This window comes from Glycine max, chromosome 15 (assembly GCF_000004515.6).
Source record: "Glycine max cultivar Williams 82 chromosome 15, Glycine_max_v4.0, whole genome shotgun sequence".
Lineage (NCBI taxonomy): Eukaryota > Viridiplantae > Streptophyta > Magnoliopsida > Fabales > Fabaceae > Glycine > Glycine max.
Window position 1 is genome coordinate 15,445,778 of NC_038251.2, and position 12,677 is coordinate 15,458,454.

General features: G+C 37.4%; 2 protein-coding genes across 2 annotated transcripts; one reads left to right on the forward strand and one right to left on the reverse strand.

Moving 5' to 3' along the window:
* Positions 1 to 1,615: 1,615 nt before the first annotated feature.
* On the reverse strand, positions 1,616 to 2,344 carry LOC100806035 (uncharacterized). Its single transcript, XM_006598335.1, has one exon. The coding sequence runs from the start codon at positions 2,342 to 2,344 to the stop codon at positions 1,616 to 1,618; it is 729 nt and encodes a 242-aa protein (XP_006598398.1).
* Positions 2,345 to 9,405: 7,061 nt separating this feature from the next.
* LOC102659789 (uncharacterized) lies at positions 9,406 to 9,933 on the forward strand. Its single transcript, XM_006598336.1, has one exon. It carries the CDS (start codon positions 9,406 to 9,408, stop codon positions 9,931 to 9,933), a length of 528 nt encoding a protein of 175 aa, XP_006598399.1.
* Positions 9,934 to 12,677: the final 2,744 nt, after the last annotated feature.

Sequence of the window (12,677 nt, forward strand, 5' to 3'; positions counted from 1 at the left end):
GGATTCATCCCGGATTTCCTACTCCTATTGAGTTACTTCTTCATTTATCAACCTGGAGAGGTGGTCAGCCACTACATTCTCTGAGCCCTTCTTGCCTTTAATCACTATATCAAACTCTTGAATCAGAAGGACCCATCTGATCAACCTTGGCATTGAATTTACCTGAGTGAGAAAATGCTTTATTGCTGCATGATCAGTATAGATAATGACTCTAGAACCCACCAAATAGGATTTGAACTTCTCTAAGGCATAGACAATGGCCAACATCTCTTTCTCAATAGTTGCATAATTCAGTTGTGCATCATTCAAGACCTTGTTGGCATAATAAATAGCATGGAATACCTTCTCTCTCCATTGTCCAAGAACTGCCCATACTTCATAGTCACCGGCGTCGCACAGGAGCTCAAAATCTTACTCTAGTCGGGTGCCACTATTATGGGAGTAGACACTAGACTGGTCTTCAAGGTCTGAAATGCTGTCAAGCATTCTTCATCAAGCTTAAACACAACATCTTTATTTAGCCAATTGATCAAGGGCCTGGCAATCTTGGAGAAGTCCTTTATGAATCGTTGATAAATCCTGCATGTCCAAGGAAACTCTGGATGCCTTTCACATTCACTAGTGGAGATAGCTTTTCAATGACATCGATCTTTGCTTTGTCCACCTCTATTCCTCGAGCTGAGATCTTATGGCCCAACACAATTCTTTCTTGGACCATGAAGTGACACTTCATCCAATTCAGCACTAGATTAGCTTCAACACAGCGTCTTAGCATGAGCTCTAGATTGGTCAGGCAACAGTCAAATGAAGGACCAAAAATGGAGAAATCATCCATAGAAACCTCAATGCACTTCTCCACCATGTTAGAAAATATAGCTAGCATGCACCTCTAAAAAGTGGCTGGTGCATTACATAAACCGAACAACATTCTTCTATAAGCAAAGATTCCAAAAGGGGATGTAAAAGTAATCTTTTCTTGGTCTTTGGGGTCTACTGCAATCTGATTGTACCCTGAATAGTTGTCCAAGAAGCAATAGAAGGCTTGACCTGCTAACCACTCCAGCATCTAATCCATGAATGGCAAAGGAAAGTGATTATTTCTTGTGGCATCATTGAGCTTGCGGTACTCTATGCACATCCTTCATCCAGTGACCGTACTAGTTGGAATAAGATCATTCTTTTCATTGTGAACTATAGTCATTCCTCCTTTCTTGGGCACCACTTGGACTAGACTCACCCAAGCACTGTCAGAAATAGGGTAGATAAGTCCATCCTTAAGTAACTTGAGAAGTTTTTGCACCTTTTCTTTCATGGATGAATTGAGCCTCATCTGCAGTTGTCTCATTAGTTTGTACTCTTCTTGCATCATAATCTTATGCATGCAGTAGGAAGGAATAATTCCCTTGAGGTCAGAGATAAGCCACCTAATAGCTTCCTTGTGCTTTTTGAGAACCTCTATCAATCATGTTTCTTTATCTGATGATAAGTCATTGCTGATCATGGCTGGCTTGGCTTCATTTTCTTCCAGAAACCCATACTTTAGATGAGTGGGTAGAACTTTCAAATCCACCTTAAGCTTCTCTGTTGGGTTGTGTTTCTTTAATTCTTCAAGGGTCTACTCCCTTGAGGGAACCTCCTTCAACCAGTCTAAGTCCGCCACACGGTCTCTAAGATCCTTTTCTTCCTCATTTGTCAAGCAATCAACAGCATTTATAAGGGCCTTCTCCAATGGGGAGTGAAAGGTCAAGTGCTGCACAGTGAGATTGGCTTCTTTCTCTATTGCCTCCACCTTGAAGCAAGCTTTATTGTCACTGGGGTGCTTTATTGCTTCGAACAGGTTGAAGATGACTTTTTGATCTTCCATGCTCATCTCCAAGTTGCCATTCCCCATGTCCTCGACACATTTTGCAGTAAGCGTGAGTGGTTTGGCAGTTATCAGAGGAATATCAAAGTCCTTTTCTATATCCATGATCTCAAAGTCCATCGGAAAAGTGAATTGGCGAACCTTAACAAAGACGTCTTCAACTACACCATATGATCTTGTGATGGAGCAGTCTGCTAGTTGAAGTGTCATCCTGGTGGAAGCAATTCTTAGATTCCCAATCCTCTGACACATAGATAGGGGCATCAGATTGATGCTTTCCCCTATATCAATGAGAGCTTTACCCACTGACACGTCCCCAATAAAGCATGGGATGGTTACACTTCCTGGGTTGTTGAACTTCTGTGGTAGAATCCTCTGGATAACAGAACTACAGTTACCTTCCACCACGATGCTCTCATTGTTGATGTATTTGCCTTTCTTCATGAGCAGGTCCTTCAGAAACTTTGTATATAGAGGCATTTGCTATAAGGCCTCTCCAAATGGAATGGTGATCTCCAGCTTCTTAAATATGTCGAAGAAATGAGCAAAGTAGCACTCCCTCTCTTTCTTTGACAGCACTAAGGGATATGGGATGTCCTTCACTAGGGTTGTGGGTATATCCTTTCTAGCCTCCCCAGCTAACGGACTCTTCGTCTTAGTGGGTAAGACCTCATCACCACTCTCCTTGCTCCCATGTTTTTCTTTTCCACTCTCTTCTCTCTTTTTATTCTCTCCTTCCTCATTGCTTACATCCTTCAATACTCCTTCATCTTTTTTTTCTCTCTCAACATTCTCTCTCCTCTAGCCTCTAGTGAGAACCACCTTGCATTCTTCATTAGGATTCTTCTCAGTTTTGGCTACAAAACTCCTCGTGGACCTTTCAGTCAGTTGCTTAGCTAGTTTGCCCACTTGCACCTCCAAATTCTTGATAGCTGACTCCGTGCTTTTGTGATTAGACAAGGAAACTTGCATAAAATGAGTCAGTGTGTCTTCTAGCTTAGTGGTCATCCCATAAAGATTAGTCCATTGGTTGGAAGGTCGAATGGATGGGCCACCTTGATCTTTGTTGAAATTATTCCCAGGATGGGATCTCCAGCCTTGGCCTTGAGAGAAATTTCCCCCCTAATTGTATCCAGGAGGTCTTCCTTGATGGAACCCTTGATGGTTGGGATTGACCATGTAGTTGACTTATTTGGATGTATCGTCTTGGGCCATGCACATGTCTGATTCATAGGCCCTTCCACAAATGTTTCATCCCCCAATTTGCATGATTGAAGGATAGGCAGGTTACACTGCATGCAACTGTTGAGGAAGCTTCTTCAACGTCTCTGTGAGGGTCTTTTTTTTCCTTGGCTAGGAGCTTGTTGTAAGCTAGTAATGCATCGTGTGATGTGAGCTTAAGAAGACTTTTCTTTGTAGGTGTGTAAGCTCGATCACGAAGGATGCCATGGTCACTGGTTGAAATATTTTCAATCAACGCCATAGCTTCATCAGGTGTCTTCAGTTTGATCTTCCCACCAGTAGAGGCATCAAGTAGCTGCTTTGAGTGGGGTCGCTGATAATTGATGTGCATAAGCATATTCCGTAATTAAGACATATAGGAATTATCAATTTTTTCCTCTATTATTGCTTCTTTTATGTGAATCATTGGAATTTTGGCATCCTTTGAGTTTTTGTGTAGTATATGCTTAAATTGTTAGATTTATACTATTTTGATGGTTTTTGTTTTGTAGAAATATAGATGAAGGATTGGAAGAGAAGTTGAGGCCTGATGATTTTCGCTTAGCGCATCAGGCTCGCTCAGCGCTCTGAAACCGCTTAGCGGGAAGATTCCACTTAGCGTGAGGAAGCTGCTTGGAGAACTTGAAGTCACGTGAAGATGCACTTAGCGCGTGTTGTGCGCTTAGCACCCAGTCACTTACTTGCGTTTCGCGTACAACCACGCTTAGCACAAAATCACACAAACTCATACCACAGTGGCTTTAAGTGAGAAATAAAAGGGAAAATAGGCACTTCAGAATTCTTTTTATAAAAAAACAAAACCTAGAGCTCGAGGAAGAAAAAAGAAACACTTACTGGGAGACATTGCCTACCTCCATCCCCATCTTCCTTTAATTCCTCCATACACTTTTATCTTTTTTTGTATATTTAAGTCTCTCATTACAATGAAAGGCTAAACCACTCATTGTTGGGAGCTTTCCACCAAACTTTCTTGATATAATGACTCTAACTATATATTTAATGTTATTTCCAGTTTCATTGTATCTTTCTATGCTTATTTCATGTATTTGGTTTGATCACCCATATATATGCCATGTTTAGTGTTTAGCCATTGGAAAATGTTTGTAGTCCTTAGAACCGGAAAGAACATCTAAATGCTTCATTGCTAGGGATAGTATGAGGTTGTTTATCCTGTGTATGCATCTTCATTAGTCATGTGATTCAACTAATTTAGTTCTTGAGGGATTAAGAAGGAAATTAGGGGAATTAGGATCTCTCATGTGAGGAATCACGGTTGGACTAAATTAATAGATGCAGGTGATAACTAGAGCAATATTGAACAGAGAAAATTAATTATACCACATCAAGAGTAGTTTCAGGAGGAAAGCCCCAACATATTTGAATCCTACGTTCACAATCTTTCGCCACTCCAAGTGTTTATTTTTCTTAATTGATCATAGTTTAGAATAGTATAGTTTGTTTAATTTACCAAATGACTCAAATTGCACTTATTAAATCTATTCATTAATTGTACAAAAAGTGGATATACATTGTCTTGAGTACAAACAAAATCCCTATGGAATCGGTACTCGGTCTTACAGTTTTAAAATACTACTTGGACAAATTTGTGCACTTGCCAATGAGTTAACAAGTTTTTAGCGCCATTGCTGGGGATTTTGCTCTTTGTACTTGGTTGTTGCATATTTCAATTTTGAAGCAATTATTCTTTATTCTTTGATTCTTTATTTTAATTCATTTTGTTAATTTAATCCTTTGTCTCGGTTAATCTGCTCTGTAGTTTCTTTCTTCTTGTATGTGAGGTAAAACTCCAGCACAAGACTTAGTTCCACTGAATTTAGAGATTGAAGCAGCTTGTAGAAAGAACAACGCAGCCAAGAAAAGAAATGAGCTAAAGGAAGGGCCAATTGACCAAAGTGATAGAGGAATCCCATCCTCTGAATCATCTTCTTCATTTCCAGTGATTTTGAAGAAGCCTACGGTGTCCAACCAATAGCCTATTCTCGAGGAAACCGATATGGCAGAAGATAGACCACTGAGGGTAACTCTTGATGACTATTCTAGTTCCTTCACCCCCTCAGTTCTTTACTAGCATTGCACGACCAGATGTTCAAGCGGCCAATATCTCATATCCACACTCTCTGATCCAGTTGATTCAGGGCAACCTCTTCCATGGCTTACCAAGTGAAGACCCTATGCTCACCTGGCCAATTATATAGAAATCTATAATATGGTGAAAATAGTGGGAGTCCCAAAAGATGCTATCCGACTCAACCTATTCTCCTTCTCTTTAGCCGGTGAAGCCAAGAGATGGCTACATTCATTCAAGGGGATTAATTTGTGGACTTGGGAAGAGGTAGTTGAAAAGTTTTTGAAGAAGTATTTTCCAGACTCTAAAACAGCTAAAGGGAAGGCGGAGATTTCATCATTCCACCAGTTCCCTGATGAATCTCTGAGTGAAGCCCTTGATCGTTTCTATGGGCTACTTCAGAAGACTTCCTTAGTAATCCCATCCAGCTCAACATTTTAATTGATGCTTTCGCTGGTGGAAAAATTAAGTTAAAAACCCTTGATTATATCCTAGAGGTCCTCCTTGATGAAATTATTGACGGTTTAGAATGGCCATGTAGTTGACCTCTTTGGATGCTTCATCCTGAGCCATGCACAAGCTTGACTCATAAGCACCACCACAGATGTTGCATCCCCCAATATGTATGACTGGAGATGGAGAAGGATGCATTGCATCCAGCTGTTGAGGGAGCTTACTTAGAGTTTCTATGAAGGTCTCTAATTGCTTGGCCAGGAGCTTGTTTTGAGCTAACATAGCATCTTGAGAAGTGAGCTCAAGAAGACTCTTCTTTATGGGTGCATAGGCTCGATCACAGAGGATGGCGTGATCACTGGCTGTCATATTCTCTATCAGCTCCATGGCTTCTTCTAGAGTCTTCAATTTAATCTTCCCACCAGCGAAGGCATTGAGGAGCTGCTTGGGATGGGGTCGCAAGCCGTCAATGAATATGTTGAATTGGACTGGCTCAATGAACCCATGTGTAGGAGTCTTCCAGAGCAACTCATAGAAGTGATCTAGTGCTTCATTCAGCGGTTCATCAGGGAATTGGTGGAAGGATGAGATTTCCACCTTTCCCTTTACGATCTTGGACTCTGGAAAATACTTATTCAGGAACTTCTCCACCACCTCTTCCCATGTCCGCAAACTATTCCCCTTGAACGAGTGAAGCCATCTCTTTGCTTTACCGGCCAAGGAGAAAGAGAATAGGTTGAGGTGGATGGTGTCTTATGGAACTCCTGCGATCTTCACCGTGTTGCAGATCTCAATGTATCTGGCCACGTGCGTGTACGGATCTTCATTCGGTAGGCCATGGAATAGATTCCCTTGGATCAGCTGGATGAGGAAATATGGGTATGTAATGTTGGCCGCATGAACTTTCGGCCTGGCTATATTGGTGAAATATTGAGGGGTAGCAAAACTAAAGTAATCCTCTAGTGTTACCCTCTGTGGACAGCCTTTTGCCATGATGTGTTCTTGAAGGATGGAACATGGGCTGATCATAGGGAAGGAAGAGGATGAAGGTCCTCTCTCTCCTTGATTAGTCTGCACCTCTTGTTGTTCTCTCCTTCTTCTTGCAACATTGTTCCTTCTGCAGGTTGCTTCAATTTCTAGATCCAAAGGAACAAGATTGTTTCCTTGCATACACAAAAGAAACAATTACTGTGCAGGTTTTCACAGAATAAAAATTAAAAACTAATTTTTTTTGAAAAACTAAATCAAAATTAAAAATTAAAAATAAAAAGTTAAAAGATAAAAAAAATTAAATCAAGAATAAAGAATGCTTGCTTTCAAATTGGGATATGTAAACAACCAAGTACGAAGGACAAAGTCCTCAGCAATGACGCCAAAAAATTGTTAACTCGTTGGCAAGTATATCAATTTGTCATAATTAGTAAAGTAAAATGGAAGTCCGAGTGTCAAGTCCACAAGGACTTTGCTTGTACTTAGATTGATGCAAACCCAATTTTTAAGCAAATAGAATGAGTATAAGAGATAAGGAATTGTAAGTGGAAAATTAGCGGGCAAAAGTAAAAGATAAGAAAACAAGAAAAATAAACAATAATTTGAATGCAAAAGATGAATTCATAATGCAAATGTGTTAAGGCCTAGTATGCCGAAACTACTTGTGATGTTAATAATTTTTCTGTATCTAATGTTATCCCAGTTTCCATCTGCATCTACTATGTTCTCTATCTTTGGTTCCCCGCATGAAGAGTCTAATTTATCTATTTTCTCTCCCAAACTCCTTTACAAAGATAAAATAGTAAATTGCATTAAGATTAAATATCCATAAAATAGGCTAAATAAACATCACTTTATTCCTAGCAATGATTTCATTTAGATATCTTTTCCCAATTCTTAGAAAATAACCATTTTCCAATGCATTACCTCTTAAACAATACATAAGCATGGTTGATCAGACCATAATTAATAACAATAAAGTACAGGAAAAAAAAACAATAAAAACTGGAATTACATTAAATGAGTGAATAGGCATTTTGGTCCCTGTCTTTGTAGCCATTTTGTAAATTAGTCTCTATCTTTACATCTGTTATGCAAATAAGTCTTTACCATTAAAATCCAATTTTCACTGTTAGTCATATGTCTATGTGGCAAGTCTTTGACCCCTTTAATTAGCTTCGGAGAAAGCAAGTCTCCTTCTCACATGAAAAAAATTAAAAAGATCTGAACAAATGTAATTGGACAACTGGTTGCTTTTAGAGTTGATCTTCAAATAGAGCATATAATCAGTGAGCAAATAAACTTGAACCCAACCCAAGACATTATAGTTTCTTTACGTGAATTATAAATTCTCTTGTCTTTCTGTCTTTCTCCATATCGTAATTTAGACTGCTTACTTATTTTTATATTTCACTTTGGATTCATATATTTGGTTAAAATTCATACAAAATAAATATTATGCATATCTTTTTTATACTCAATATTGGCTTTCTGCGATTAATAAATGAAATCATTTTTATACGTATTTCGAGTTGTGTGGATTAGTGGATGGTTTAATCGTGTGATTAATTAGTTATTGTAACACTAAGGCGGTTCAATCTTATGTCATTTGGATGTGCCCGTATAAGTGGATGTCCATTGAGGTGGTTTTTCCATAAACACCTCTCATTCACCTTATGGAACATGACTAGAGGGTGAGAAAGACAGAGAACAATCAAATACGGAAAGTGGTGTGGGTGGCAGAGAAGGCAATCCTAACTTTTAGAAGATTATAGATGACATAAAGTTGAAATCATGGTCCTGCTTAAGGGCCAAAACAATTATATTCAAATCATCTTTCTATGAGTGGATGTCAAACCCAGAATTGTGTGTTGCAGCTGCAATTTAGCTACATATTATTAGTTTGATTGCATTGTGTTTTCTTGTGTGGTACTGTGCGCGTAAGGAAATGAAGAGGATAAGGTTCATAATTCTTTGGGATACAGGACATTTGCTCATGGTTCGTAATCGCAGCCATTTGGGTTCTGTTTTTGTTAGAAACCCTAATTTGAGGAAGAAGAAGCAAGTTAAAATTTCCAACAATGCACCTCATTAACGGCGTTACTTTAAAATTTAACGGCAATGACTATTTAGTAACACTTATGCAAACATAGGGACTATTTTTTACATTTCAAAAGGATAGGGACTAATTTTCAAAATGGCTACAAAGATAGGGACCAAAATGCCTATTCACTCTACATTAAATAGATAAAAGGAAAGAATTACATTACAAGAGTTTGGTCTGCCAGGCTCCCAAAAATGGGGATTTAGCCTCTCATAGTCATGAGAGGCTTTACACTTTAAGCAAGGTGATGCATTGGACTTGTCTTGTATGCTAAGTAAGTTGTCCCAATCTTCAACTTTTTCTTCAATTATTTTCATCAATTTTCCTCCAAAGCACTTGTAATTTCCCTTCTTTTGAAATCCTCATTATTCCATTAAAAAATAGTAAAGTATAGAAATTCTAATCATTCTTAGTCAAATTTGACTATCAATTAAACCCAAATTTCACCGTTATCAATCATCAACCATGTCAGTGAAGGAAGCCCCTTATCCTCTTGTGCCTTCAAAGAAGGAAAAAGAGTGATACTTTGCTCGATCCTAGACATTTTCAAAAAGTTAGAAATCATAATTCCCTTCATGGAGGCCTTGCAACAGATGCCCCTTGTACTCAAAATTCTTGAAGGATCTCCTCACAAAGAAGGGAAAATATATTAATAATAAGAGCATAATGGTAGAAGGGAACTGTAGTGTTGTTATTCAGAGAATCCTACCACAAAAATTCAAAGACCCTAAAAGTGTGACCATCCCTTGTTCTATAGGGGTTGTATCTGTGGGTAAGGCTCTCATTGATTTGGGGGCAAGCATTAATTTGAAGTCTCTTTCCATGTGCCGGCGGATTGGAAACCTGAGGATTACTCCCACTAGGATGACACTTCAACTAGTAAACCACTCCATCACGAGGCCTTATGGTGTAGTTGAAGACGTTCTAGTCAAAGTTCGCCAATTCACATTCTTGGTTGATTTTGTAATTATGGATATAGAGGAGGACTTTGAGATCCCCTTGATTTTGGGTCGTCCATTCATGCTTAAGACTAAGTGTATAGTTGATATAGGAAATGGCAACCTAGAGATGAGTGTGGAGGACCAAAAGGTGATCTTCAACTTGTTTGAAGCAATCAAGCATCTAGTGGCAATAAAACCTGCTTCAAAGTGGAAGCAGTTGAGCAAGAGGCTAACCTTGTTGTGCAAAGCCTAACTTTCCACTCCCCATTGGAAAGAGCATTCATGAATGTCATTGATTGTCTGACCAAGGAGAAGGAGAAAGATCTCAAGGCTTGTCTGGAGGACTTGGATAGATTGAAGGAGATTCCCTTTAGGGAATATGCTTTTGAAGAGCTGAAAAAGGATAGCACAACAGAGAAGCCTAAAGTAGACTTGAAGATCCTGCCAGCTCACTTGAAGTACGTGATTTTGGAAGAGAACGACGTCAAGCCTATGGTGATTAGTAATGATTTATCTTTTGATGAAGAGTCTAGGTTGGTGGAAGTGCTCAAAAAGCACAAGGCAGCCATTGGGTGGCATATTTTTGACCTCAAGGGAATTAGCCCTTCTTATTGCATGCATAAAATCATAATGTTAAATGACAATTATTTGCACAAGAAAAGGGAGAAATGACAATTATTTGCACAAAAAAGGAAGAAATAGGAGAGAAAAATTATTAATTCTTATATAATTTAATCTCAAAATATACCTATAAATAGTAGTTATTAAGTCTAATATTCACTAAGAAGACCAACATAATGTCAAAATTATTGCCACTTATTAATTATAAGCAAACAACATAATGTTAAGTCTAATTTCAATAACACCCTAAGACTATATAATCTTATTAATTTATCAAAGTGAATAATTTTAATATCTTTTAAATTTGATTTTTTTTGTTATCTCAATATAGGTATGAAATAATGTCAACTTTGACAATGATTGATTTCCACTAGCTAGGAAACATGGTTAGTTGGCAAATATTTATTCAATGTTTATTTATTTTTATATAGTTTAAAGTATTTAATACGATATATTTAATAATTTCACATAATGAGTTTACAAATACACAATAATAAAATTCTTGCAATTTGTTTGATTAATATTATACTCTCTTATTAATTTTTTCATTTTACAAAGAAAATATTAAATATAAAGGTTAATATTTTTAAACATAAAAATATTTAATATTTTTTATTCAATGCAGTGAATAGGATCAGATCATGAGAGTAGAGATAAAAAATGGGTCTTAATCTGTGAAGCCCTACGAAGAAGCATAAGATGTATAAGATTAGGATTCTCTTTTAACATCGTTAGAATAACATCGATTTTATAGAAAACCGATGTAAACGAAAACACAGTGGCATAATTGTAAATAACGTGACTTCATTAACATCGGTTTTTCGAATAATTGATGTTAGTGTGAGTTGGTTAACATCAGTTTTCCAGAAACCGATGTTAACGTGACTTCTTTAACATCAGTTTTTACAAAAACCGATGTTAACCAACTCATGTTAACATCGATTTTGGAAAAAAAAATTGACGTTGTATTATCCTATTTATAATATTTTTTGCGCTTCTGGCATCTCACTTGTCTCCCTCACGCTTCTGGCAACCTCGAACCCGTTGTCACTCTCACTCTCACTCTCACGGTGTTGAAACCACTGTCACTCACGATCTCACTCTCGCTCACAGTCGTCTAGGTCTCAGTGTCACACTCGTTCTCGGTCTCACTCTCGCGACACTAAAACCAGTGTCGGCACTATCATTCTCAGTCTCACTCTCGCTCATGATCTAGGTGTCACTCTCACTCTCGCTCTCACGGTATGTTTTTCGCTCAAAGCTTTGTGGATTGTGTGTATCTTCCTCCTTCTGCATTGTAGGATAAAATTTTTAGTTTTCTTTAGTTTGTGATTGTGGTTATGCAGATTGTTGAACCTGATTAGTAGTAGGTGGTCATGGCTGAACAATGTTGTAACCACCACCAGTATTGCCACTACCACTACCACTACCAGTGGTGATTAGTAGTAGTAATATCTGTCTTTGATTTTTTCTGCTAGCTACCGTGACAACCTGTTTTGTTTGGTGAATGATGAAGATTTGGGGGTTAAAGAGTTTGATTAATGATTGTAAGTATAGATGTATTGATGTATTGCCTTTGATATTAGTCCTTTTTTTTTGTCTTACCTCAACATGTTTCTTACGTAAGACAATTATTTTCAACTATTTGACAATGTTTTGGTACTTGTATCATTAGGCTTTGAAGCTTTTTACTTCTAAATGTTCAATCAGATTGATGGGTTTTGTAGGATATTAAGGATTAGAAAGAACTAATGGGAAAGTATTGTTTATTTTTAGCTTTTGCAGTAGTAATTAGTTAAGAAAGCTATAGAAAATTTGCATTAGAAAAGCCTTTATTAGTTTGGAAGTTACATGTATAAGAATTTATGTATCAATTACTTTTTGCTTGAGAGAATTCTTTTTATTCATGTGTTTGTGCTAACAAACTCATATTGTTATGTCAAATCTATCATGTATTGGTATCATATTGTTGTTTTGCATATTTATTGGTATCATATTGTTATGTCAAATCTATCATATTATATTAGTTGCATGGAATAAGCTCCTAGATAAGCATGGTGCATAGTCTTTGTGCATGGATCAGTTAGTGGATTTAGTTTGTTTGACAAAATCTACTTAATGTCATGGTTATATTGTAAATGTAGTTTAGAAACGATGAATGAAGATCAACAGAACTAGAAGGAAATGGCTAACATAATGATGAAGATAAACAAAAAAGCAGAGGAAATGTTCAACACAATTCATATTATGGATCAAGTTAGAAATTTTATGACTATTCTCAAATAAACATGACACTAACATATTTGCTTATATTACTTTGCTTGTTAAATGTAGCCTTATAGTGAAGTCAGTCATTTGCTATAAGATGGAAGAATG